Source organism: Dermacentor andersoni, chromosome 11 (assembly GCF_023375885.2).
Source record: "Dermacentor andersoni chromosome 11, qqDerAnde1_hic_scaffold, whole genome shotgun sequence".
In the NCBI taxonomy this organism is placed as follows: domain Eukaryota; kingdom Metazoa; phylum Arthropoda; class Arachnida; order Ixodida; family Ixodidae; genus Dermacentor; species Dermacentor andersoni.
Window position 1 is genome coordinate 16137900 of NC_092824.1, and position 27343 is coordinate 16165242.

Here is a 27343-nt window from a genome sequence, read left to right on the forward strand (position 1 = left end):
TATATATATATATATATATATATATATATATATATATAGAGAGAGAGAGAGAGAGAGAGAGGACACGATGACGCCCGAGTTCTCGCACAGAAGGTGCATCATCCGTCTCCTACGTCTTGCTATCCTGACGAGACCGCTGTTCTGCATCGAGCTCACGCGTGGGACCAGACAGTTACGTTCAGTGAAATCCTCCTCCACTACCCCACAGAGCGGTCATGATGCTCTCAGGATACAAAACACTGAACAAACCTCAGTCCACCACTTGGCAACTGCTTCAGACGCGAAGATCCCTGAACCCCGTGCTTTACATCCGCATTTACCCCGCTAGTCCCCACTTTGCAAAGCGTGCGAGGCCCGCGCTGAACTTGATCACATTATCTGGCAATGCCCCAAAGCCTCATTCACCAACACCTACCGCATTAACACTACACGCATGATAAATGCGGCCGAGCAGTGGGAGACATTGCTGCTCAGCTTGGGGCCAGAAGAGCAGCTCTGAGCAGTCCGGATGGCCGAAGACGCTTCCAGAAAGCAAAGACTGGCCGCCGTGTGAGGAAAGAGGGGTTCAGTGTTAGTCTCTCGACCCCCAGCATCTTTGGTCCCCATCAAGGACTCAAAGTTCTTGCCTCTATGTCAGTGTCACACGGGTTCTGGCGAAGTACTGATAAGCGGCGCACCCACTGTTAGCTTTGTCATTGGTTTTGATGCTCTTTTTGTAGCATGAGAACCAATGAGCGTTCTTCATAATGCCAGCGTTGTGACAGCGAGTGCTCGCGATCATCTAGTGAGGTATGCACAGGTTTAAATGGTTCTTGCATTAGAGTACACTCTTAGAAAAATTTACACCATTTGGGGCTTATCTTGTCCCACAACAATAATCGTCATCTGTCTTGCCCGCGTTTCCTTTCTTTAAGGCTGCGAGCCCGGTACTTCCCCGTCACGAACGGCACGCGCGTTATCAGTGTGACGCAGGATTCTCGACAGGAAAGTAGCGAGCGCGGAGGTTTCAAGAAAGGAAACGCAAGCTAAGCAGATGACGATTTTTGTAGTGGGACAAATATACACCCCAAAGGGTGCAACCGTTTTAGAATGTATGGTTGTTATTTTAATTTGTAACTGAATGCCTCCTACAAATTATATGTCCGACATATCGAACTTATGGACTCGTGTAAGGCACGTACTCCATTGTCGCGCTTTTTGACAAGTTTACATAGGACCGGGCCATCTGATCTACAAGAGCGCAGCTCTTAGGCGCCCGTTCCTGCGCCGAGCCTCGGCGTCGGCGTAACTGAGCGAACGAGCACAGAGAAAGATGAAAGAGCGAACGCGGAGCGCAGCGGGGGATGAAAGACGCGAGGAGGAAAACAGAGAGAAGGGTGAGCGCAACCATGAGGCGGAAAGCGGAAGGGAGGTATGGCGAAAATAATGAGGAGGAAAGCGGAGTGCGGGCACGCCCTGGCGGGCAGCCAGCGAGAAAACAAAGCGCTGGTGTGGGCTTCGGACCCACTGCGCATGCGCTACTTCGGCTGCGGTGCCGCCGCCACTAGAAAATGCGCTACGCGCAATCCACGCACTCCCGTGAACAAGCTTTCTTTCTGAACAATGAGCGACGCAACCGGCGGAAATGCTTCGTCTGCCGCTGCTGCTCAACGAGCTGCCCGCCGAAAAACTTCGGAGCGGGCTCCAGTCCCGGAGCGCTCCCGTAGTAGGCGCATGTGGCGTCAATAATCAATGAAAAAGGGAACGTGGAATTCAAGAGAAAAGACATATACAGAGCAAAGCGACATGCGTCATTTGTTTTTCATTATTATATTTTATATTGAAGCACATGTGCAGACGAGTACCCATAGAGTTTCGTACAATAACTGCTGGATGAAACTCCGGCGCTAATGTCACCAGCAGCTGCAAGCAGGGTGGTTCAGCTAGCATATGCATGATGCGTAGTATATGGACTTGCATAAAGGTCGTCCTTCTGGCTACAAACGGCTTCGTATATTCATCATTTTACACAAAGTTCATTGTTATACGTATGTAAATAAATAATAAGTATATAAATAAATAAAAAATACATATAAATAAAGAAACTCCCTTAAAATTGTCCAAAGGTAGGATCCGAACACGAGACGTCCACTACAGATACATAATATCGAAACCATTACGCCACGGACGCATGCATAGACAGGCGACATAGAACCAACTTATGAATTTCTCGCAGGCAAGCGAGCGCGTTGAGACGCTTGAGGCGCTTCGTTTGGTCACCTCGACAGGCTGAATCGCTGCAATCAGTAGCGATTACGCGTGTTTCTGCGGTCTTCAGCATTAATGAAAATATAGATTACTTTGAAAGTTAGGACAACGAAGGCATATAAAGCGCAATAAACAAGACCACAAGAACGCCTCAAGCCACAAGCATGAAGATCAGTCAAATTCATGTACTACCCCTCATGGTATCTGAACGACTGCAGCACCAATGCTCCCTTTAGTAACTATTGTAAGAATCTCTATGCGCCTACTACTGCATGACATAGCTGGTATGAAGCAGTCATGCGATAAAGACTCGAAAGCGGGGTGCCTGTATTGTTCCGCTTCTTTATGACAAGAGCTCTCGCGCATTCGATAACGTCAGTGTGTACCAGACACACCTCCTGACATTTTAGCAGTATCGCAATAATAGACAGCTTTACTTGGTCCGCAAATTTTGCGTTTGCGGATTACCGGGTTCTCGGAGGCGCGAACGTGAGCGACCGCGCTGGTGGTGCCACCTTATGGCACAGAAATGCGCCACACAAACGCAGAGCTCGTGCAAGCAGTTGGGTGATCGCGAACACATTTTCTTTTTAAATGGCATTTCGTTTTTCCATGCTTTTGTTTCTTTGGCGACAAGGACATTCGCGAAACACAAAAGCGTGTCTATAAGGCATTGGGTTCAGAAGAAGCCTCACAAGATCTCGCTGCGAGCGCTGTTTCTGCCATAAACATCTTCGGTGACGCTGAAAACCACCATCGGCACAAGCAGCTGGGTTGTTGGCTTTTACTTTTGTTCTATTGCGTTTCCGCTAGCATTTCTCAATATTTATTGCTCACATATCTCTTTTATACCATGCTGCAATCTATACTTGATATTTATAGTATTAGGTGGTCCCCCTAACAGTTTCACGACTATGGGACCACCGAATGTAACAATGTCACTAATGCTTTATCATACATGCAAGCAAATGTGAACAAACTTGAACTTGAAACTTTGCGGGCAAGGTTTGCGGGCAAACCAAAACCCTGTAATATTCCTCCGCTCTATGAAGCAGTGAGACGGCCGGAAGGGGAGACTTACCACCCTCGATGGCGACTCCAATGGGCCTGGCGCTGGTGACAAAGCGCGATGTCAAACGACAGCGTGCATATCCTCAGAACAATGCACAGCGGCAGCACAGTGATTCCTTGTTCCTTCGAGAGCAGCGCTGCGACGGAGAACAGGGTGGAGGCCGCGAGCCACCTTGTTCGCCCAGATCTTGCCAGTGGGTCACTTGTCAGGGTACACCTGTGGGACGAGATACGTGCAGTCTGTTCGGCCACCCATACTGATGTTTTTCGCACGGTTAGGAAGGCTAAACGGTTCGTACAGGAGCTGTATCCGATTAATACGGGCAAATTTACAGACATTTCGTAGGAGTGCTCTTGGTCACACAGAGTTCCACTTTCACAGCGCGATACTTTAGGCGGAAAAGGACAGGTTCTTTGGAGTAATGCCAATGTCGATCGGTGGCCTCAGTGTACTGCGATATTTGTTATTTTAAGCAATATTTACGAAATAACATTACGTTTGGAGCATTATTTAGGGTTAATTGTAGCGTAATAAAGCCATTTGTTAGAACTGCACATACACAATCAATCGTAACGTTCAAATACGAAGCAGGACTGTATTGATTGCACTATCTTCGGGATGGGCCCACGTAGGGAGATTGCTTAACGCCTGCTTCAGGCTGACCGCGGGTCGGCCTGTTTTGGGGTTTAACTTGCTAAACCCACGATTTGTTTATGAGGCACATTGTCGTTGGGGACTCCGCATTAATTTTGACTACCAGGGGATCTTGAGCATGCCTCAATGCACGGGGCACGGGCGATTTTTATTTTATTTTGCCTTTGATAGGAATGGAGTGTAGAAAAGGAGCCCTTTTCTTGCTTCTGTTTCCTGATTGGTCGACGCGCCCCATGACTTTTGTTGCCATTGTGAGAATTGTGGAAATGCAGTATGCAGTCGGGGAGACAGAGGCTTGTTTTTCTGTGAGTTCATAATACCATTAGAGTAAACCACGTGAGTGGTAACCCCACACACGGCAAGAGATTGTAGTTATGGTAAGGTCTTTAGTTTGGGTCTCGAGCTGAGCTTTCCCGTGACTGTCCTTTTTCGGTCTACAAAACGAAAGCAACCGATTCAGTGATTGATTGATTGATTGGTTGACAGTTGCTGTGAAGGTTGGAGAGTTTGTACAAACGCTCAAAATGTGGGATCCAATCATTCCGATGGAAGAAGTGTGAAAATTTCTGGAGGCAGTTGCATCTCATAGCCGTGGAAGCAGTGATAACCCAGCAGCATAAAAGAAGCGGTCCAATGTTGCCTAAAGGATGACACGATGGCGGCGGCGCTGTTGTAATTGTTGTGCCTATGTCTCCTTTTCATGTTCTTGCAGAGTTCGTTTCAGAAGTTTGTTTCCAAAAATCTAGAAGCCATGTGTTTTATGCTGTGGCACTTCGGGGCCCAAGGGAATTCCCAACCTCGGCTAGTCGGCACTACGGACGCTGCCGAGCAGTCCCGCTCGTGGGAGCAAATGAAAGAGTCGCCAAGCCGCGGGGTTGCGTAGGCGCGTTGGGCACGAGAGTACGAGCTGCCAGAATGTGTCTCTCGTGTATTTTTCTACATAAGCCTGCCGTTCAGTGCCACTACAAGCAAGCTAAGATAAACGTGATGAGAAAGGCAAGGAGATTCTGCTTTCCTACCCATAACAACACAACAGTTCGAAAAAACAAAGGGCAAACACCCACCAGGGAAATTGTTAATATTTAAGGGCAAGTAGTGCAAGAAAGAGGGGAGACAAGCGTTGTTGGCAGATTCAAGTGAGTCGCGCTTACTCTAATTTGTTTAACGTTTCCGCAAGTGAAATTTTTGTCCCTGTCACGCAGTCAGTCGAGGGAACTCTCGCTTGTAAATGGAGTTAATTATTAAAGTTGACACTGGGGCTCGCAGCTCCCGCCGGGCGCCACCGCTGATCGGCGGCAGATAGGGAAAGCTTTGCGCAGCTCGTGATGCCATGTGATGCAGCGAGCAGCGTGATGTGAGGTCATATCACTGCATTTTAAAAAGGATTCGCAAAGATTTAAAAAAAAAGTAAGCACGAAGGAACTAGCGTAGAAAGATGCCTCCCATGCAGCAAAAGAGGGGACTTTACCATCGGGTCGCGCCACACAAGAACTGTGACGTAGAGGTCCCTAAGCCCATGATGAATTCATATTCCTGTCAGCCAGGCAATTCGGAGCGCTGAGGAGTCGAATCCGGATCGCACGCTTCTACACGGACACTTTCGACTACGATTTTGCACGATCCAGATCCAGTGCATCGCGATCGTAGGCTGTCGTCTGCACCGTAATGATGAATGAGCTAAACCACCTGAATCTGCAGCGTTGGACTTTAACACAGCTACCACGATCACCACCGAAATTTTGATCCGTATCGAGCTTGATCGCGATCGGAGGTATCGGTGTTGCCCCGTTAAAAAGACACAGTGCCAAGGCGGTTCGAACGGCCGCTGCCCTCCTCTCGCAAAACAACTTGCGGATTAATAATTTTAGCGCAAGGAAACGCAGGACAGCAGAGAAGACACACAGGACACAGCATGTTGTTTCTTCGCGCTAAAAAATATTAACATGCAATACCAACTAGCCCACCAGCCTGTTTTGTTGAACTTGTGGAGTCGAGATGCTAAACAACACCGTGCGGATTCTCTTTATAAGTTGCCTGCGTAATCGCACGCCTGTGATAAAGCGCTCAACCGCTTGTAACTTGCTACAAAAGAAATGTGACCGATCAAACACTGGCTGTAAAAGAAAGTAAAAAATAACAGCGGGACAGAGCAAAATACGCGTCGCACGCGCGAACCAGCCACGCTCAAGCGCCACTAAAAGCCCGTCGATGTAGAGCTACAGCGACATGCTCATGGTTACGAGAAAACTGTTATGTCTAGGCCGAGCAACAAGGCTGCCGCGAATAATACCAAGCATCAAGGAAAAAGGGCAAACTTTCGCGTTCCGACTGGCTTGACTCTTGTGCGGACGGCGATCATCCATGCCTGCCTGCCTTCCTTTTCCCCCCATTTACCCGGGAAACTAAATATTGACAAGGCAGCTGCAGGCCCCAAGTGCTTTTGTCACCACTGCGGCAGTTCACCACGCAACATTACCGGGCACCTTGGCTACCCGACCGCCGAACCATCGCAAAGGCGGCGCGACGAGCAATATTACAAATATCGCGGGCGTCGCGAGCGCCTCACGATGCCGGCGAACTGATGCATGGCGACGCCACTGTCCGACAGGGGAAGGAGTGGCGCTGGCCTCGGTCAACAATGCTGAGGTTGGCAGCCGTATGCACTTACCTTCCAGCGTTTCTTTTGGGGGGCAACGAACGAGTAGCAGCCGAGGCTGACATTAAGCAGGAGTAGAAGCAAAAGCAGGCTTCTCTCTGACGCGAAAACAGGAAGCTCGAACTCTGCCCCGGACGGGGTCTGTACCCTAGCATAAAGAGCCGTGTTTTCTCGCAGCATTGAGAAATAACAGCTGCTAGCCACGCCAGCGCAAAAGCCACTCCTCGGGGGCTTGCACCATGAAAGTAGTTTTGTTCTTTTTTTCTATACTCGCGCGCCTGTCCTCTTTGTCTACCGCGCGCGGTACTTCCTAATTTCCCTCAGGTGTCAAGTGGCGTTGGCGTGCACCGCACCACACAATGTCGTCCCTAACAAGCGTGTCGCTCTTAGCAAATCACCTCGGCCCAATGCGCGAGGCTGCGCGCGCTCTTGCGCCGTGGCACTGTCTAGGGAATAAAGCACAGGCAGCATCACTCAGTGGAGCCCATTAGCAGGATTGCCGTGAGTGCGGGCGTCCAAGGTGCGCCTTCCCCCTCTTTGCGTCCTGCACTCTCCTTTGAAAGTAGGTGTTTGTTTAAATGGCTACGAACCTCGATAGCCTTGCCTCTTGGCCCTGCCACAAATGGGAAACGGAGCGGAGCGTGTGTTCGTTGTTTTCATTATCCCCATCCGCTGTAGTGTTGCTCCAATTAAACTCTACATTCTTTTGTTTTTAACCCTTTCTTTCATGTCTTTTTTTAGCAACAGCAGTCACGAGAGGGGTGCCAAGTCGCCGGCCACCGTGGCACGGTCAATACACGAGTACTTACACCAGTGCATGCGTATTCCATGCGCTACTGAATCAAAGCTCTGAGGGAGCCGCGCACCTCTACGCATTCGCAACGTGTCAACGAACAATTAATCACTCGGTGTAATTAGGGTGCATGCTTACGTTTTGGCAACGTCTGTCCTTTATAAGACGCCCGTGATTTACGATGCACGCGTAGAGAGACCACTGAACGTCGTAAATACAGGAATGATTGCCGTCTGAACAAGCAGTCATCGCCGCATAACGTGTACAGTTCTCCCATCTTCAAGGCCGGAACCGCGCTAGAAAGACGGACACAGATGAAGGCGCATTGAAAACAACGCGTTGTACTGACTAACTGGTATTTCATTGATACAATAGACGGAGGATTTGCATGCGCTCTAACGCATCGTCAAAGGCATAAAAAGCATTACAAAATAAAAAAAGGAAAGGTATGCGTTGGCTACCCTTACATACGGAAGCGTTCGCATGGTAGATGAGTGTAGTCGAGGCTTGTACATAAATATGAAATTTCCCTGTGTGACAGTAAAGCAGCTGGCCGGATGACACATTTCTCCCCCGATATTGCAATTCTGTGGCGTTTAATCATTTACCTCTCAGCCGGCTGCTCTTTTTTGCCAGCACGTCACAATTGTCGAATTCATGCCAGATACCGCACCGCTTCAATGAACACCAAGACGGCCACTGCTTGCATGCTTGCATACATGGTGGCCTCAACTATGGCAGGAGCAGATGGTAAAAACACGCACGGATGAACTTTTTAGTCTACAAAGGTACTGTAACCTCTTTCGGCTGCGAAGTCATAGTTTAGAATTAGACAGGCCTACAGCGTTACCTGTAGCACCTACGGGTGCGATGAAACACTTGCACATCTACACACCTGCCCAAGTTACGGTACGGAGAGGCAGGTGGCGTTTACTGCTACTGTTAATAATACTATCTAGGACAGTGATCACAAAGGCAGCCAGATCGCAATTTTATTACAGAGACGTGTGATAGCTTCAAAGTAGAAGTGCAAGCATGCCACACGAACTTGTTCAGCCACTCTTGCATGCCTAAGACGTATGCCGACTGGAACCACCTTCCTATTTTCATCGCTTACATCCGAGCTTCTAACAACTTTAAGACTGCCTTGTACCATGGTTTTCGTTAGCACTTTTGGGCATATGTTATGTATTATTAGACCACTCGTCTCTGCAATGCCTCCAGGGCAAGTAAAAAGATAGTTGGGACTAATTGCACCTAAAGATATTGTTTTCCGAGTTTCGTATAGGAACGCGTCATTATCCCTTCCTGGCTCGTTAAATTCTCTCCCTCCCTCCCCCCGTACAGTGTATCAAACGTAACCTTTTTTTTCGAAGTAATCTTCCTATTTCTCGTTTTCTTTTCTTTCTCCCTGTATCATTTTTCCTTCCAAGAGCTGAGGAACTTACCTGTGGTAGCAGAGGAATGACAGAAGAAAGAAAAAGCAGCACAGCACTTCTGCCCGGCCAACAATGCTGGACACCTGCGCCAGAGGTGGATAAATTGGCTAACACCATGGCGTGGCTTCCCAGGGCAAAAACGTCAACAAGTGACCAAAGAAAAATATGTATTACTCAAAACAAGGCAGCCACTTTCGGGGAAGCCAAAATAAATTTAGGAACTAAGACGACACAAAGACGGTTACTGTGCCAAAATTGAGCACGTGCAGATATGCGCTTATCCTATTATGGAGTACTTCAATGTAAGCATGCTGAAGGGAAAAGAGCAACGTTTAGTGTTGTGCCGTGCTAACAGAGGTAGCAAAACATAACCGCTAAGAATTTAAGGCAGCGACACACTTTTTCAGGCACTAAGGGCGTGTGGGTCTTTGTGCTTTGTGTTTATTATTTCGGAGGGATGTGCTTCAAAACGTATGGGGAAGAAAATAAAAGCAAACAAAACTTACTACTCTGTATTGTGTAGGAACACCAGGAATGTCTCGCAAACTCATTGCCCATCACCAAATGGCTTTAGGTTTCAGGTACATCTGACTTCAGTCCAACCTTTAGGTCTCATCGCCTTATTTCTAGGGCACAGTCAAAGCAGTGGTAGTGTGTTGTAACATGTGACGCTGCCACAAGAGCCCAGCACTTGGGGCCTGCTCGCTCGGCTTTTGTTGATTCCAAATCGGAAGTAACGGACACTGTAAGGGCAACTACAACTCGAACCCTCCAAAGATAAACTTCTGGCAACCGGTACTGTATTGGAGAAGAAATCAGGCAGACGGGGTAATTAGGGTTCGTACGTACTGTAGCACGTTAGTTTGCAGTGTTTGTTGGATATCGCGGGGTCTCCATGCAAGGGATGCAGAGACCTCAGATGGGGCACACGATCGAGTATGTTGGTCTGCCATATGGTTGAAACGATTCCGCCTTGGTCATTGCACCCACTGTACCACAATGCTATGACGTGGGGACTTGTGAAGTGTTCTAATTTTTTGAGAGATGGCTAGCATTCTTTTAACTTGTTTGAGGCGCTTTACTGCAGCAAGTGAGAAAGAGCAAATTTGCTCTGTTGTCGCATTGGGTACTGTACAGATGGAGTTGGTGGCAGTTCATGTGATTTGCGATTCGAGGTTGTATCTCAATGCAGCATTAACCATTTCTGGGTCAGCGTTCTCTGTAGGTATCCTAATGTTTTGCAGGAAATATCTGAAATATAAAAAAAACATTTTCAGAAATGTACAAGCAATGCTAGATACATGATTTGTCTACATTGCTTCGAAAATAAGCATGACTCTTTATGATATTTCCCAAGAGTTCAGGTCGATCGCATGGCGCTGAAGTTGTCTCTATATTGTCCTTGGTGCCAGCTGCATAATGCCTATCGCCTTAGTTGGGCGACACAAATATATTCTTTACATAACCTTAGCCATATCTTACGCCATTATGCTTGCGAATAGGAAGTATGAACAACTACACATTGCTTATAGCACTTCGAGTTGTCTGCCACTTAATGAAGATTACGTTCAATTTTTTTTGCTACAAACGCAAGTGGAATTTTCTCGTTTTCTTTCTCTCTTCTTGCAGGGCTTGTTCAGATAGACGTTTCCTGAATTTGTCACTGCGTTAAAAATATTTTAACCACGAAGATTTATGTTGCAGGGATAGCACCAGCTATAACCTGATAACATTCCTGCCGGCTGCAAAAAAAAAAAAAGAGGTCAGCACATTATAAATTAGGTAGACGAAGAGTTCAATTCCAGCACAGGCTCTTACTTTTTACGATGTATATTTCCCATGTGTAGCCTATAAAAGCAATCGAAGTCGGCCTGATGTCTGCTGTTGCGCACGCAGAAAAAGAGAGAAATGTGACGGAGGCCAGAAAGAGGCTGAGGGCACGGAGAGCGAGCACTAAGTATAATATACTGCCGGCTTTGTGCCTTATCTGGCCCTTTGAATACCCGACGTTTGTTGTTTCACTGTGTCTACATTTCCGTGCAGGCGGGGTTATTAGCCATCAAATTGGTTCGCGCGAACTTCTCCATAAATGTGCACCAGCTGTACATCCGAGCCGAAGACCCGTAACTACAACACCGTCAAGGCACATAATTTCGGTTGTTCCAGAATGTAAACATGGCAGGTTAGAAGGCATCACTGTGAGTGACGAGTTGTTGTGTTATTGTGCGTGATGTAGACAACTGTCACAACTTTTGCCGAAACATAGTTACGAAATGTAGACGGCTGGCCTTATTGAGCTCGGAGGTTTTCCAACACGGCACGTTGTAAGAAGCCGGTACGCAGAATGTGTTGATTGAGCAAGATGTGAAAGTGATTTGAGCAAATTGTCAAGAATTTTGAGCACTTAAAAAAAGATGCGCAATTGTTTGGGGAGGTTGAACAAGATTCGCGATGCTTTGTGGGATACTGAAAAACATTTGCAATTTTGAGCAATATTTGCACAAGCTGTCATAGCAGTGAGGAAAGTAGCTGTCATAGCATTTGAGTCCGAATACTAGAAGGAAATTTTATCTTTAACGAAGACAACCTAATCGATACTTCAACCATAGCTTCTAAACTGCCGTTCTTTTCTTAGGTGAGGCAAAGGAGCTGAAACTTATTGAAAAGTTATGCCTTCGGTAGTGCTGTCCTTCTCTTCATCGTTTCTGTCGGCTTCCAGGAAGCACGTTTCATCATTTTGATCTGCCTATTGCATGTCCACTGCAGGACGAAGGCCTCTCCCTGAGATCTCCACTTACCCCTGTGCTGCCTGAACTGATCCCAACTTGTGCCTGCGAGTTTCCTGATTTCATCACGCCACCTAGTTTTCTGTCGCCCTCGACTGCGCTTCCCTTCGCTTGGCACCCATTCGGTAACTATAATGGTCCACCTGCTGTCTATCCTACGCATTACATGACCTGCCCAGCTCCATTAGTTTTCTCATAATGTCGAGATACACTTTAGATAAGCTATATTCAGGACGAGATGCCACTTTCTCCAACACTAAATAAGTTCATGAAAAAACAAAGACGGAGGGTACTTACGGCTTCGGTATGTACTGGGTGGGCTGCAAACAGCATCGCAGCCAGGGTGACCTGCAAAGGCGCCATCTCGAGAACGGTGCGCGCTACCACAGCAACCAGTGCGGTGCATGCGCAGTGCAAGGCGACGTTAACCACGTGGTACCCACGTTCACGAAGCCCACTGGTCAGAAAGTTCACCCTGTGAATGACCAGAAAATTTTTTTAGTTGAAGTCAGCATTCTGGACCCAACTATTATTCGTTATCTAATTCATGGTTTCAAGCACAAACTAAACGCACGAGGTAGACAGGACAATCATTTACTAAGATAACCTTGTTCATATTCTCACGAGACCGCGAGCGATGTGACGAAGAAGACGTTGGCCACTGGAGGGAAATGAACAACGAATGAAAAGATTGTCTTTCCGCTATCTAGGTAGTGCTGCAGCACGCTGTAAATAGATTATAAATATATTTTAGTTTTATCTTTTCCCGGGGCAATATGAAGCATGTAGCTTATAGGCAAGCCACAGGTAAAGCAGGCACAAAGAATAAATTGTAAAGAAACAAGAAAAACTGGGAGCACGAGAGACTGGAGAGGAAACACCGTTATTAGGCTTTGCTATCTAATAAAGCTGTTGGTAGTGAATTTAGCTGAGCTGTCATTACACGTGGGGAATTCCCAGATGAATTAAAGATAGCTAAGGTCACCCCTGTTTAGAATGGTTGCGATGAGAAAAAGCTTACCAACTGCAGGCCGATATCTGTTTTGCCAGTATATTCCAAGATATTTGAGCGTGTTATTAATGATAGGCTTACGTCTTTTTTTTCATAAACACGAAATAATTACGAAGTCGCAGTATGGCTTTCAAAAGGATAAGTCTGCAGAACTAGCTTTAATAAACATAAACGACAAAATAATTGAAAATATTGAGAACAAACTACTCACTCGGGATTTTCTTGGATTTGAAAAAGGCATTCGACACTGTGCAACACGATATCCCTCTTAAGAAGCTTGCTGCGTATGGTGGTCGAGGTGTAGCACAGAATTTAATTACATCATATCTCTCGAATCGGTATCAGTATGTATGCGTCGACAATCTGGTATCACAAAAATTGAAAGTCGAATATGGCGTCCCTCAAGCATCAATCTTAGGACCCATCTTATTTCTTGTCTACATAAATGATATAACGTCAATACCAAACTCCCCTGAAATAATAATGTATGCTGACGACACTAATATCTTCTTCACTGGCACTACAAAAGAGGTCATGGGATCATCAAGGCCACCACACCGCAGCTGTGATGCCACGCTCACTTTTCATGCTTGTGCAGGTGTTGATGGCGATGCTCGGTTCACCGTCGGCCGTCGCACTGCAGCGCCTGGTCTATCCATCGGAAAATACCGGACCTAATGAAGACACCGAGCTGAAACGTTTACGTTGGAAGCGCAGTCAATCGTCGAGTCCGTCACCGGATCAACCACCAGTTCTGGATACGACTGCATTGCTCGGCTGGCAACATGAAACCTTATCTACGACAAGCACAGTACTAAAGCACACCCATTTCGACAGCACTTCGGGCCACGACACCGCAGCTGTGATGCCACGCTCACTTTTCATGCTTGTGTAGGTGAGCCTAAATGGTGCTTTTTCTTTTCGTAAGAACGATGTGTTCTTATTAGCGGTGTCGTGGCCACCCGATTCAATGAAGTGTTTTTGTGATTGTGTCTTGCATCTATGGCGCCTTTTGCTGCTTGGGGGCGACGTAGAGGCAAACCCGGGTCCCATGACTAAACCACAAGAAGAAAAACTTGATTTTGTATTCAGCACTGTTCAGAGACTAGATTCTAATAGTATAGGCATTTTAGAATCTGTTAATAAGGTACTACAGATCCATATCGGCATAAAAAGTGACCTAGACCAACTAAGTCGACGTGTTTCTGAACTTGAAACTAAAATTCTGTCCAATGTTTCTGAGAAAGTAGCACATAACTGCGAACAACGCTTTTCTAAAATGCAGAATCAACTCGATGATTTCGAGCGAAAGATAACTTCAGGGCTTTTATCAGGGGAGGCTAATGCGCACTTCCTACCAACTCACGAAGTGAGCATCTCCAAAATAGAAGATAAGGTCGACGATTTAGAAAACTGCTCCCGCAGGTGCAATTTACTATTTTACGGGCTTTCTGACTCTGAACAGAACGAACGATGGGAAACTTCTGAGTGCCTGGTTCAGGAATTTCGCGACAATCATCTTGGTATGAAAGTGTCCTGAATAGCAAGAGCACACACATTAGGTCGTTTCTCTTAAGATAAAAAGCGACCGATTATTGCAAAGTTTTCCAATGACAAAGAAATTGATGCACTACTTGGCTATGGTTACAAACTAAAAGATAAACCTTTTAGCATTTCCTGTGACTACTCTGAAACAGTGCGAAATGAACGCCGCAACCTTCTGCTATTTTCCAAAACAATACGAAAGGAAGGCGATCGTGTGCGACTCGTGTTCAACAAGTTGTTTATTAATAATGACGTTTATATCTGGGATAGCAATCAGAAACGCGCAAAGCGAGTGTCCGAAAGAGCTACAGAATGACGAGTGTCATGTGATCACAATAACCATCAATCCACTGGACCGATATCGAGGAAGAATGACGCCCAAGACCGCATTCCTTTTCTTTACACAAACATAAGAAGTGTCATTTCTAAAACAGTACAGCTATCATCCATCATTGACTCATGTTCAGCAGCGATAGTGATACTAAATGAAACATGGCTTACCGATACTGTCCCCGATACCTGCATTCTGGAAAGCTGGACTTTATTTAACTACCTTCGATGTGACAGGACAAATCGAATAGGTGGTGGCGTTTTGGTGGCAGTGCAAAAAAATCTTTTCGCCACACGTATTCACCTTGAAACTTTTTTAGAGTGTGTGTCGGTTTCCATAAAACATAAAGCAGGCCTTATAATCATTGGTGCTTTTTATCGACCTCCTGACATGGGCAATACGTTTTCTCGTGAATTCCAACGGCTCCTTGAAATCATTACTTTTCGTTTTTCTTAATCTCTAGTACCAATTTTCGGTGATTTTAGTTTCCCCAAAGTTGATTGGGCTAAGCTTTCAACAGCAACCTACCTATCTGAGGCCCACAGTTTCCTGCAGTCATGTCTCGACTTTTCTTTAACACCGCTTATCACCCGTCCTACGCGATCTTCGGCTACATCCGCTAATATTTTAGATCTAGTATTAACTACTGATCCTGACGTGTGTTTCGGCTTAAGTCATCAAGATGGGCTATCTGATCATGATATCATAACAGGTAGTCTTGCAGTTTCCCTTCCAAGACGTCCGTGCTCTGATAAGTACATCCGATGTTACAATAGAGCGGATTTTGACAGCATTAACTCCGCGCTATTTGACTTCTCTTTACATTTCCTCAATAGATGTAAATTTCAAACCATCGAACATAACTGGGCTGAACTTAAAACCACTCTTACTGAACTAATTAATCGATTCGTCCCTCTAACAAAAGTAGCCTGCACCCCGACAGCCCCGTGGTTTACCGTAAAGCTTCGGCGCGTTAATAATAAGGAAAAGCGTGTATATATTGTAAAGCCGATAAAGCCCGCGACTCAGATTCCTGGCACCGTTATAAGACCTGCGATAAGCAATATCAGTCACTGCTAAAATCATCTAAGCGACATTTCTTTGCCCATGACCTATATTCTATGCTCACTAACAATCCTCAACGTTTTTGGCGCGTAATAAACCCGAAGAGCTATCCCAATTTAACACGAGTTGATGAGCACGGTGATATGGTCCACCATTCGGAATGTGCTGATTTATTGTATAGCGCATTTTCACCTGTATTTACACAGGAAGACACCATATCTTCACCAACCCTTGACAATCTCATTAACATATCAATGCCAGAAATAATTGTTAGCGAAGCAGGTATTTCTTGTTTACTAAATAAACTTTTTCCGCCTCTGATCACACTGGCATTAGTAATAAAGTGTTAAAACATTTGTCACCTAGTTTATCACCTATATTATATGCACTTTTCTCGCAGTCTTTATCAACTAACACTATTCCGCTCGATTGGAAGGTGGCAAAAGTCATACCCATTTTAAAGTCCGGAGACCGAACTCACCCATTAAATTACCGCCCCATCTCCTTAACTAGTACTATTTGTAAATTACTTGAACACATCTTGTATACTGAAATCATTAACTACTTAGAAGAGCACAAAATTATTGTAGATTACCAACATGGCTTTCGTCGTAGTTATTCATGCGAAACACAGTTAGCTGGCTTTTTAGATGACATACATTCATACCTAGACCTAGGGTTTCAAGTTGATGCTATCTTCCTGGATTTCTCGAAAGCTTTCGAGCGCGTTGCTCACCATAGACTAGTACTGAAGCTAATGAACCTTAACATACACCCAACCATTATTGGATGGATTGAGGATTTCCTCTCATCCAGAGTACAATATACGTCTGTTAACGACAGTAATTCCTCTTATACCAAAGTAACCTCCCGTGTTCCGCAGGGCAGCGTTCTTGGCCCTTTACTTTTCTTAATCTATATTAATGACCTGCCTAACTGTGTGTCTTCCCCCATCAGACTTTTTGCCGATGACTGCGTAATATATCGATTAATTTCATTCGACAATGACAAAGATATTCTTCAAACCGATCTTAACGCTATTAACACATGGGGTTCAACATGGTTGATGACTCTTAATACAGCTAAAACGAAGTTATTATCATTTACTAGGCGCAACCACCGTATTTCAACATCGTATGTAATATCTAACAACATAATTGAACTTACAACTTCATATAAGTACCTTGGTGTTACTTACAGTCTGATCTAAGGTGGCATCATAACATCCGCCTGACTTTGGCATCAGCTAACTGCTCTTTAGGCCTCCTCAAACGCAACCTTAAGCATGCCCCAGCTAAACTACGCAGACTAGCATACATCACACTAATACGCCCTAAAATCGAGTATGCATCAGCTATCTGGGATCCTTTTCAAACATATATCACCCAAGAAATCGAATCACTGCAAAACCACGCGGCTCGTTTCATTTTTTCTGATTATTCACCTTATACTAGCATTTCAGCACTAAAAGCTCGCGCTCAGCTTGACGACTTATCTCATCGCCACAGAATTGCCCGCCTCTCACTGCTGCACAAACTTTATTGTCATACCTACTTTACCGTATCTTCGAACCAGCGACAGCCTTCTTTCCACGCACAGACCATATCTTCAAGATAAAACGCATCAGTTGTCGCTCAGCTAACTATGGTAACTCCTTCGTTCCCCAAACAATTGCTGCATGGTATAACCTACCATCACACATTGCTACTCAAACCGATTTCGCAACCTTTCAGGAACTTTTACGCAATAGTTATGTGTAAATATCCATCATGTACCATTTCTTCATACGTTGTTCAGTGTACATATTGTTTTGATCATTTGTCTTACCGTTCTGCGTGCACATTGTACAAGTGTATTCATGTCTCATTAATGTTTTAACGTGACTACTGACGCAGTTTCGAGCAACACCCTGTTTTACTTCTTTTGCATTGTGCCTATTTAATTCCCTTAATTTATTTTCTCAGACAGTTTTGTATTTTCTGAGTTTCACTTGACTAATGTATTTCGTATATTGTTTTACTTGTGTATTTTGCTAAATATTGTACTTTTGTATAACTTTTGTGTTTTCTTTTGTAAAAATTTTGTATAACTTTTGTGTACTTCAGTTGTTTTTCCGTAACGCGCAAAGCTCACATTTTTTCATATATCGGTTCCCCTATGTAATACCCCTTCGGGGGCCTTTAGGGGTATTATGAAATAAATAAGGTAGTGACTACAGTGACGGGGCCCGGCACTTTAACATGTGTACTACAGTGACGGGGCCCGGCACTTTAACATGTGTACTACAGTGACGGGGCCCGGCACTTTAACATCTGTACTACAGTGACGGGGCCCGGCGCTTTAACATCTGCCCTGCAGTGACGGGGCCCGTCTCCACTTTAACGTCAACACTGTAGCGACGTCAATGGCCGCACTTCTTTCAAACAGCATTCTATGCAAACAACTTCGAGCACTTCACGGCAGGCAGTGAACCTTATTAAGGTCCTAAGGAGCGACTCCGAAACCCTCTTATGAGGGAGGGGCCGCCGCGAGCCGCTCCCACGTTGGGACGGGCAGGCCGTGCCTGACCGCCTCCTCCCACTCTTCCGTGGTGAGATGATCGTGGTCCCGTAACGAGGGACACCGCCAGAGCATGTGTTCTAAAGTGCAGAATGGACCTCCGCAATCCGGACACGAGCCCCGCACGGACGCGGCGTTAGGTTGCCCCTGTGATCCACCACGGCCGCTGCGAATCGGTCGGACGAACCGTATTTGGCGACGTCGACGAACGCGACCGATCGTGGATCGTCGGCGACGGACCCGAGAAGTGCGGCCGCCCGGGCCCGGCGTCTGCCTGCATTGCGTTGCGGGTGCACGTTGCGCGGGAACGGCGAGACCGTGACGGCCTCCCGCGACCACGCGTCGAGCGCGCACCGCCTTTCCATGACGGGTTAAAGTCCAGCGCCTCCAGGATCCGCCTCCCCGCAGGCGAGGAAGCGAGCCTGACAACCTGGACTAACTTCTGTGACTCAACCTCATGGAAGGTGTTGTGGACCCCCAGCTGCATGAGCTTCGTGGTGCTGGCGTCTATGGGGATGCCGAGCACTTCACGGACCGCGATATTTTATTGCAGTACTGTCCACATTATATTTCGCATCCGGACCCAACCACTAGCTTGAGGTTATTGGGTCCAACAATCTTTTGCGTATGCACTGTAGCACCTATGATGATTATAATAAAGAAAGTTCACTGTAATGGAAGGGGAACGATAAAAAACACATTAAAGAAGGCACGGCACATGTTCCTGCTTGTGTAACGCCAGACAATGAATATTCTACTGAATTAAGAAAAAGAATCAGCGGGTAATTGCTCGCTTAGAAAACCGACAAACATGCAGTTCGATGAAATTAGAGAAATAATGATATTGAAGCTTCCAAGACTTTAGAAGAAAAGAAAAAGGAAATTAAGACTGACTCATCGCGACAGGAACATCACAAGTCGCCGTAGGCGTCGAAGACCCTAGCTATAACGAAATTATTTTTGAACAGCTCCGATAGTGTCTATGCAACAATGGTTGCTTGCGTACTGTCAAATGCTCATATGCTGCGGCATAAAGCTCAGGCACGGTGCGAAAACGTGCTCGGAGCGAAAGCGAAACATCGTGCGAGGACATGCATGCAGACGTGAAGTCGGTCACCGCGAACCCGCGCGATCGCTGCATTGCAGCTTCATTCTGTTATGCTACATTTAAGAACATACTTCACATAGTTTTCTCGGCGATTGCTTACGTTTCACGCAAAACGGTTCGGGGGAATCGATCGCGGCGACCGCGCGCAGTGTCCCAGCTTACTGTACGTAGTAGGCAGATAGCGTCTGTAAACCATTCTGTGCTTTCTGTTTGTCCAACGTTATTATTTTAAAGGTAAAATACTGCCATTTCGAGAGTACTTGCACAATTGTTCAGGAGGGCTGCCGCGTAGTATGTTTATTTAGCGCCGACGCATGCGAGGCGCTTCCGACAGATGGCGACTCCGTAAGTCGTCCTCGCCCCCAATACCGACATCGTGACGGCCCCGTCGCTGCAGTGCTGTTGTTAAAGCGACGGGCCCCGTCGCCGTAGTGTGGATGTTAATGTACCGGGCCCCGTCACCGTAGTGCAGATGTTAAAGTGCCGGGCCCCGTCACTGTAGTCACTACCAATAAATAAATAAATCAGCTAACAGTTATCCCTTACACCTCTCCAGGTGGCTTAAAAGCTACCGGCTGAGTTCAAACACATGCAAAACCAAATATATAATTTTTAAGAAAGCAAATAAAAGAGACCCCTACTGTGTTCATCAGAACTACGAGGACACGTTACTGGAACAAGTAACAGAGCAAAAGATCTTGGGCGTATGATTTACAGAAGACCTTACTTGGAATACTCACGTTAACTAATTAAAAAGTGCGCTATGTCGAGTTACCGGCTGCATGTATAAAATACAAAATATACTACCCACCTGGTTGAAACAAATATTATACTACTCACTTTTCTATTCAAAACTCAGTTACGGCATTTTAGTATGGGGAACTCCGACAGCTTCAAACTAATCATTATACAAAAGAAAATATTGAGAACGTGCGAAAACTGTGTGGGTGACAAACGAGGACTCCGAACAAAACCGCTCTTCATTAAATAGTGCATGCTTAAAGCAGATCAAGTGTATTATTTCAAACTACTCCAGTGGATTTATAAAAATAGGCTGCACAAATACCTGTCGACAGTTGCACCTCATACCCAATACGTAAACCACACCATCTAAAGCCCGCCACAAGAACTAATTACGAAAGGCAAACATTGAATTATCAAACGAATAATATATTAAACAGTGATCACTTTAACGTACAATACACACAATCCTTCCACAACTTCAAAAATGACTGTAAAAACCTATTAGTGGGCAGTGACATTACATTTTAATTTTGAGTAATTGTGCTCATCGCTGATAACACATATAACCTTAGTTATGTTACAGATTTTTCTCAGCGCTTGTAAATTATATTTCCCATTGTTTCGGCGTTTACATTGTACATCAGTCTAAACCTTCGTTCTTTTCTGAAATGCTTCTATGTACTGATCTATTTACTGTATATGCTATTTATTTTCGGGCCAGTGATTCTATGGTTTTCTTTTCTTTGTTGATTTCTGATCTAAGCCAAATTTATTGTTATATAATACTTATTACTTATGTAGCTTCAGCTTTTACAAATCTATCATGTTGAAGCAAAAGTAATGCTTTGGAGACATGCGTTCTGAATAATTGAATTTTTCGTTGCTGTGTGCTGTGTGTTAAAGATATGTTTGGCAAATTTGTGTGTGGATGATATGTCATGTTGCCTTGAACTGTAGGGGCGCAGGTCAGGCATTTTGCCTTTACCTCTGCCCCCTACACGGAGAGAATCCGTGAAACAATAAACAATCAATATTCAATTCAATGTTCAATTTAGCGGTTAGCAGCTATGAAGCTATCACTATGAGATGTTTATTTTCGAGCCATGTTGCTATTATTTTTCAGCCATGTTGCGAGTCATTCCCTGTTGATGTATTCGGCTTTTCGGCTAGCACAGCAGCCCAAAAAGTAAATTCTATAGGTACAAGTTATTGTGATACTAAGTTGGTATAACCTCGCAGTGATTGTGTATATGGGTGATTTTTCACGCAAGATGAATAAGGTATGTTTCGTGTTGATGTTTTTAAAAGCGATAACCGTTATTTGATTACTTCGTCCATTGGAATCTATCTATCTATCTATCTATCTATCTATCTATCTATCTATCTATCTATCTATCTATCTATCTATCTATCTATCTATCTATCTATCTATCTATCTATCTATCTATCTATCTATCTATCTATCTATCTATCTATCTATCTATCTATCTATCTATCTATCTATCTATCTATCTATCTATCTATCTATCTATCTATCTATCTATCTATCTATCTATCTATCTATCTATCTATCTATCTATCTATCTATCTATCTATCTATCTATCTATCTATCTATCCGTCGCTACTGCCTGAGGTTACGTCAGGGTGATAGGCCGAACGCGATTTGGGATGGTTGCATGCTTACCGTGACTAACCTGACGGAAGGTTTCCTTTGGAACGGTTTAGGCTGACGTTTTTGTTGGTTGGCCTCAGTTGTAATGTTTTCTTCGAATGGTCCGTGCCTTCTGAGTGTTCGGCTAGGCGGCTTCGCTGTTTGGAGAGCGTTTTGTCATCGTTCTTGTGTTTCTGAGGTGGAGGCGGGGGTGTTAGATTCTTCATGGCTACGTAGGTGTGGTAGGCTAGGCACGGTCCGAGACTGTTAATTCCTTTTTTTTTTTGCTGTGCTTAAATCGTGAACATAAACTGACGGCAAGGCTTCCTTTGGAACCGTTTAGGCTGTTGCTGGTGTTTTGTATGTACCCAGAACAACAGTCGGTTTCGTTGGTTGGTCTCGTTTGTTAGAATTTCGATTTCTTCGAAGGTGATTTTATGACTTAGCGTGGAAGCTTAGATTTGTTGGTTATTCATTGGGAAAAAACCACACACCGCAAGGAAGACAGGGACACGAGGGAGCGACACGTACACAGTGTTGTGTGCGTGTCGCTCTCTCGTCTCTCTATCTTTCTTGAGCTGTGTCCTTTTTTGCAATTTTATGGTCCGCCTTTTCTGAGTGTTTGGATAAGGGGTTTCGTTGTCTGGAGAATGTTCTCATATCGTTCTTGTGTTGATTTATTCTGTTGGTCAAGTTTTTTGTTTCGCCGATGTATGCTGCCTGATTGTCGGAACATTTGATTTTGTAGCAGACCCCTCAGGCTCTCTCTCGTGGTGAGCCGTCCTTGGGTTTTGGTAGGAAATGGTTTGTTGTGTTAATCGGCTTGTGCGTGACCTCTATACCTTCTTCCTTTAAAATTCTGCTGATCGCCTGGTAGGTACTTTTTACGTGGGCGGGAGATATTCCTTTCCGGGAAGGTGGGGAGGTCAAGGGCTGTCTTCGAAGCTGATTTCGTTTTTGCTGCCGGATTACTTTTCTTAATGAAAGGGCTTGTGGTAGCCATTCTTTTGAAGTTAGGTGAAAATGGTGTTTCTTCTCTTTTGTGCGATTCCAAAGTGGAATACGTGTCGGTTCTTTTTAATAAAGTATTTACTACTGGCGATTTCTGGCTTGCAGGGTGATTTTAATTTGAATTATAGTGTAGGTAACGGCCTGCGTGTGTTGGTTTCCGGTAGCCTGAGAAATTTAGAGTCTCCGGTTCGGTTAATTTCTAAGTCAAGGAACGAAACGGATCAGCCTTTTTCGCATTCAGAAGAGAACCGAATGTCTGGGTCTATGGAGTTTAGGTGGCTGAGAAGATCGGTGACTTGTGATGTATTTATTACGGAGACACAACCGTCTACGCCTCATAGAGAGGCGGTTCGGTTTTGCTTCAAACATGCTCAGGGGTCTCTCATCGGCACTTTCCGATGTTGGCTACGGTCACTGAGATTGAAGCCCCCATTGGTGCTCCTTTTATCTGCCTGTAGCATTTCCCATTAAAGGAAAAATACGTATTTTATAGGCGTAATTCGAGGAGGTGAGATACTTCGTCTGCACTGAAAGAGATTCTTTCTGTGAGTGTACTATCGCGTTCTGGAGCGTCTCGAGTCGCGGCGACAGCAAGCTGTACGGTTAGGCTGGCGAACAGCAATATCACATCAAACGAGACTCGGCATTTACCATCCTCTAGTCGCAGCTTCGTTGTCTGCCCGATGAAGTCCTCCGCGGATTACTTCCCGGTTCGCCGTGAACTAATCCGGTGTAGGCACTTCGACAGAGATCGCATTGGTGAGCATGAGAAATTTACTATTGGCCGTAGGTGGACTCCGGAATTGCAGATTTTGTGGAGGTCGTAAGATACTCGAGCTTAACCCGTTTCTGCATATTAATTGGATTCTGCATATCCTGTTGGATTCTTCGATTTCATCGACTTACCTTGGAACCCTTCCGTCACCACCCACGAAGAACTTTAAACTTGCCTACCACCGCCGTTCCAGCCGCTTGTCAAGTATGACGCCTGGCAACCTGGCGGAACTGTCAGCGCGGGAGATACGCATCGACTAGAAAAGACGCATCTGCTCTGGAGCCACTTGGGGCACATCACCGCTTGGAACTTGGTCATGATTTCGCCCCTTCTTACGCAGGCTTTTATTCTGCTCTGCATCACCCCACCGCCTTCCTGCTTCAACTATCCTGTTGGATTCTTCGATTTCATCGACTTACCTTGGAACCCTTCCGTCACCGCCCACGAAGAACTTGAAACTTGCCTACCACCGCCGTTCCAGCCGCTTGTCAAGTATGACGCCTGGCAACCTGGCGGAACTATCAGCGCGGGAGATACGCATCGACTAGAAAAGACGCATCTGCTCTGGAGCCACTTGGGGCACATCACCGCTCGGAACTTGGTCATGATTTCGCCCCTTCTTACGCAGGTTATTTACCTGCCGTCCTCGGTATCGTTCCGTTCAAATGACCCGTTCTTTCTCGCGGTGACGTGCCCCCCTGAAATGCTTGATTGTTGTCGCCGAATGCTTCGCCTGTCATGTTTCCACTACTTTAATGCATTCCTTGTTTTTTTGATGCTCGTTCAGTCAGGTGATATTGAACTTAACCATTGGCCCCCTGTGTCACTAAAGTCAATTTCTGAAGCGTTCGCTCGTCTCGAACAATCTCATGCCACAATAACTGCCGAGTTGTCAGCTATTGGTGGTGCGCAGTCAAACATAGAAGAAACTGTCAATCGTCTGCCGCTGCGTGTCGACGATTTGGAAAGAAATATTGGGAATGTTCAATCGAGTAGCCCCTGCCCACACGATAACACAAGCCAGAACAGTACTAAGCTCTCGTTTGAAATCAAACAGATCGCCGAAAAATGTGATGACGCAGGGAACCGCCACCGCAGGTCGAACCTTATCTTTTTTGGAATTTCGGATGTAAAAGAAGAAACGTGGGCGCGATCTGAAGAACATGTCGTTTCCTTCGTCGCGAGAAACTTCGTGTGTCACTTGCTCCCGCTGACATTGAGCGCGCGCACCGAATGGGTCGTTACACGGAAGCAAAGAAACGCCCCATTACTGTAAAATTTGCGCATTTCAAAACCAAATCATTAATACTTTCAGCTACATCTCAGCTTAAAAATTCAGATTATACTGTTCGCGAAGATTATTCAGCCCGTGTTAGATTGGCCCGGAAAAAACTTTTTGCGTATGCTCAGCAAACTAACGCTGCGTTAGTGAGCTGGTCCAGGAGATAGTGCAGTCTGACATAGTACTTCAAAACGCGAGCTGTTACGAGGTAAGACGACGAGAAAGCGGCACGTAAGGCAGTCGCCGAGTATTCCACAGAGTTGGCTGCAGAAAAAGAAAGTATGCGTGTGATCCTGGGCATAGTGGTTGCTGGCTGCTGTACTCGGCGGCAGAGGCTCGATTCCATCATCGGTCGCACATTTTCTTTTCACTAAAGCGGAGGCGAGACAGGAACATACCTGCCAAGAATGAGGCAAAGAATGGTTCTCATTAAAATCCCACTCCCTAGTGCTTTCATGAATTCTTTTTTGAGCTTTCATGAACATTATAAACTAATCATGGATCTTGGTTCCGCCTAATCTTAAACTCTTTCGCTTCCGCGATATTCACAGTAAGCTTTATTACAATGTAATGTGGATTGGTGATTACTTCCACTTGGTGCAGCAAGTCGAAATCACTGACGTTTGCTCTGGAGGTGGTCTTAGCAGCTATATAACGCAAGTTCATCTCCTCCCACTTTTTTGAGCCTTTAGCGCTTGAGTCTTATGAGGTGAGAGTATGGTAATTCCCTGCAAGGGCAACACTAAGCATTTGAAGCACAATGCATGTTCTATAAATATTTATAAGGCTCATTCCAAATCAATTAGATGTTTATTTGCAGTTGGACAAAGTAACTTACTTTTGAGCAATGGGGGATCAGTGTTATGTCTAAGGGCCGCTCATAACGAAGGTCCTAGGTTCTATGTCACAGTAAGAGTGCAGTAGATTGTACTACAGCCATCAGTCAAAGCTGCCATTACTGTTTCACATCGGGCTTCTTCACATACAACGCAAAATTACTATAGCTGCCACAAAGACGAAGCATCCCATGACATAGCGAGGCCGAACGTTTATCTCACCTGGTATTGAGTCCTGCCTGCGCCGAAATATAACTGTTCGTACCGACAACTTCTGTGAAGGTACCGTGGCGATACATTTAAGTAACACCACTAAAATTATTTGAAGTATACCATTAGCTGTTACCGGTGTAAATTGATACAGCGGTTTTAAGGAACAGCAAAGAACAAGATGCAGAGAAGGGACACACAACGGCGCTGTCTAGCAGCCTAGTATTTATGTTTCTCAAGCAGTGTACATAGTGTGCCGGCCAAAAAGAAAAACAGAAAAGACGAAGCATAAGTATGCGTAGACACAGGGAAAAAATATTTATGCGATAGGCATAAAATTACCTTGAGAAAAAGGGAGTTGGATGGATAGCCTTCCGCATGCACTTTCACATTTCTCGATACGAAGTTCTTCGAATATTAGTCGGGCGTATTCACAATGGGATTTAGGCACAATGGTGTCATCCCTAAAAAGACATTTACAGTCACATTCCTCGCAATGCAATGGCAGTTGGTCATCTCTTGCTTGCCTACCAACCTCATATAAGTGCTCGCGCATGCGGTTATTCAGGCAACGCCTCTTTTTTCCAATGCAGAAAAGACTGCGGGAAGAAGAAATCCGGCCAAGAACAATAAATAAGCACTTAGCGAAAACTGCCCGATTATTTTTTTCGGAACCTATTGTAGCCTTGGTCTCCCGATTAACTTTCCGACATATACATATGATAGGTGCCAGTGATACTAGCCCAAACTGTGAATGCTGTGAGGTGCCAGAAACACTTGAACACATAGTTTGTGTGTGTCCCGCCTACGCGCAAGAGCGACAGCAACTTGTCTCTTCCATTACAAAGATCCATAAGAGACCGCAATCGGAAGAGTTTCTTTTAGGTCCTTGGCCTAGTGCAAACAACGCAGCTCTGGTAACAAGAGCCGCTATAGCTTTTCTTCAAGCCACTGGGCTGGACGCACGGCTTTAGAGAGGCCAGCACTCTGTGAATATGTATATACGCATCTCTTCCTTATGCCATCATCATTCATCAGCCCTTTCCCTCCCCGTCCCTCTTCCCCCGCGTAGAGTAGCAGGCCAGAGCTAGTTATAGCTCAGGCCGACCTCTCTGCATTTCTGTAAATAAATTTCTCTCTTCTTCTTCCGGCATATGTTACAAGCTTAATAAGGTGACTAGCATTCTCTGCGAAGTTCACCCAGTTTGCAGCATCAACTAGGCTAACCTCTTTTCCGCCAACTTGGATCACTGGGTTGTCTATCATCTAATGGATAGAGCGTCGGGATGCTGTTCTGAGGGATCCACATTCGGAACCAGCCATAGGACGAACTTGAGTCACTGGGTATGTGAAACTGGGTGTGTGCGTCTCTACAATGAACCTTATTGACGCCAACTTGGGTGACATAGAACTGGGAGGCGTGTGAGTTCTCATTTTCCGTGAACGAAGCTCTCACTTCGTTCACCAGGCTTTCAACCGCTTGATATGGGACACTAGTAAGGGCACACAGCAATTGCAGCTCTGACACCAGTGACACACCCATCAAAACATTGATTGTCAATCACA

At 45.5% G+C, this 27343-nt stretch overlaps 1 protein-coding gene across 1 annotated transcript in view; it reads right to left on the bottom strand.

Moving 5' to 3' along the window:
• The window catches only part of LOC126517684 (protein O-mannosyl-transferase TMTC1-like), a 279424-nt gene that overhangs the window by 105681 nt on the left and 146400 nt on the right, over positions 1-27343 (bottom strand). Inside the window, exons 2-4 of the mRNA XM_055064442.1 lie at positions 11945-12122; positions 8871-8944; positions 3329-3535 (exon numbers count right to left, since the gene is read on the bottom strand). Of these exons, the coding sequence (XP_054920417.1) occupies positions 3329-3535; positions 8871-8944; positions 11945-12122 (459 nt within the window). The remainder of the gene's footprint in view (positions 1-3328; positions 3536-8870; positions 8945-11944; positions 12123-27343) is intronic.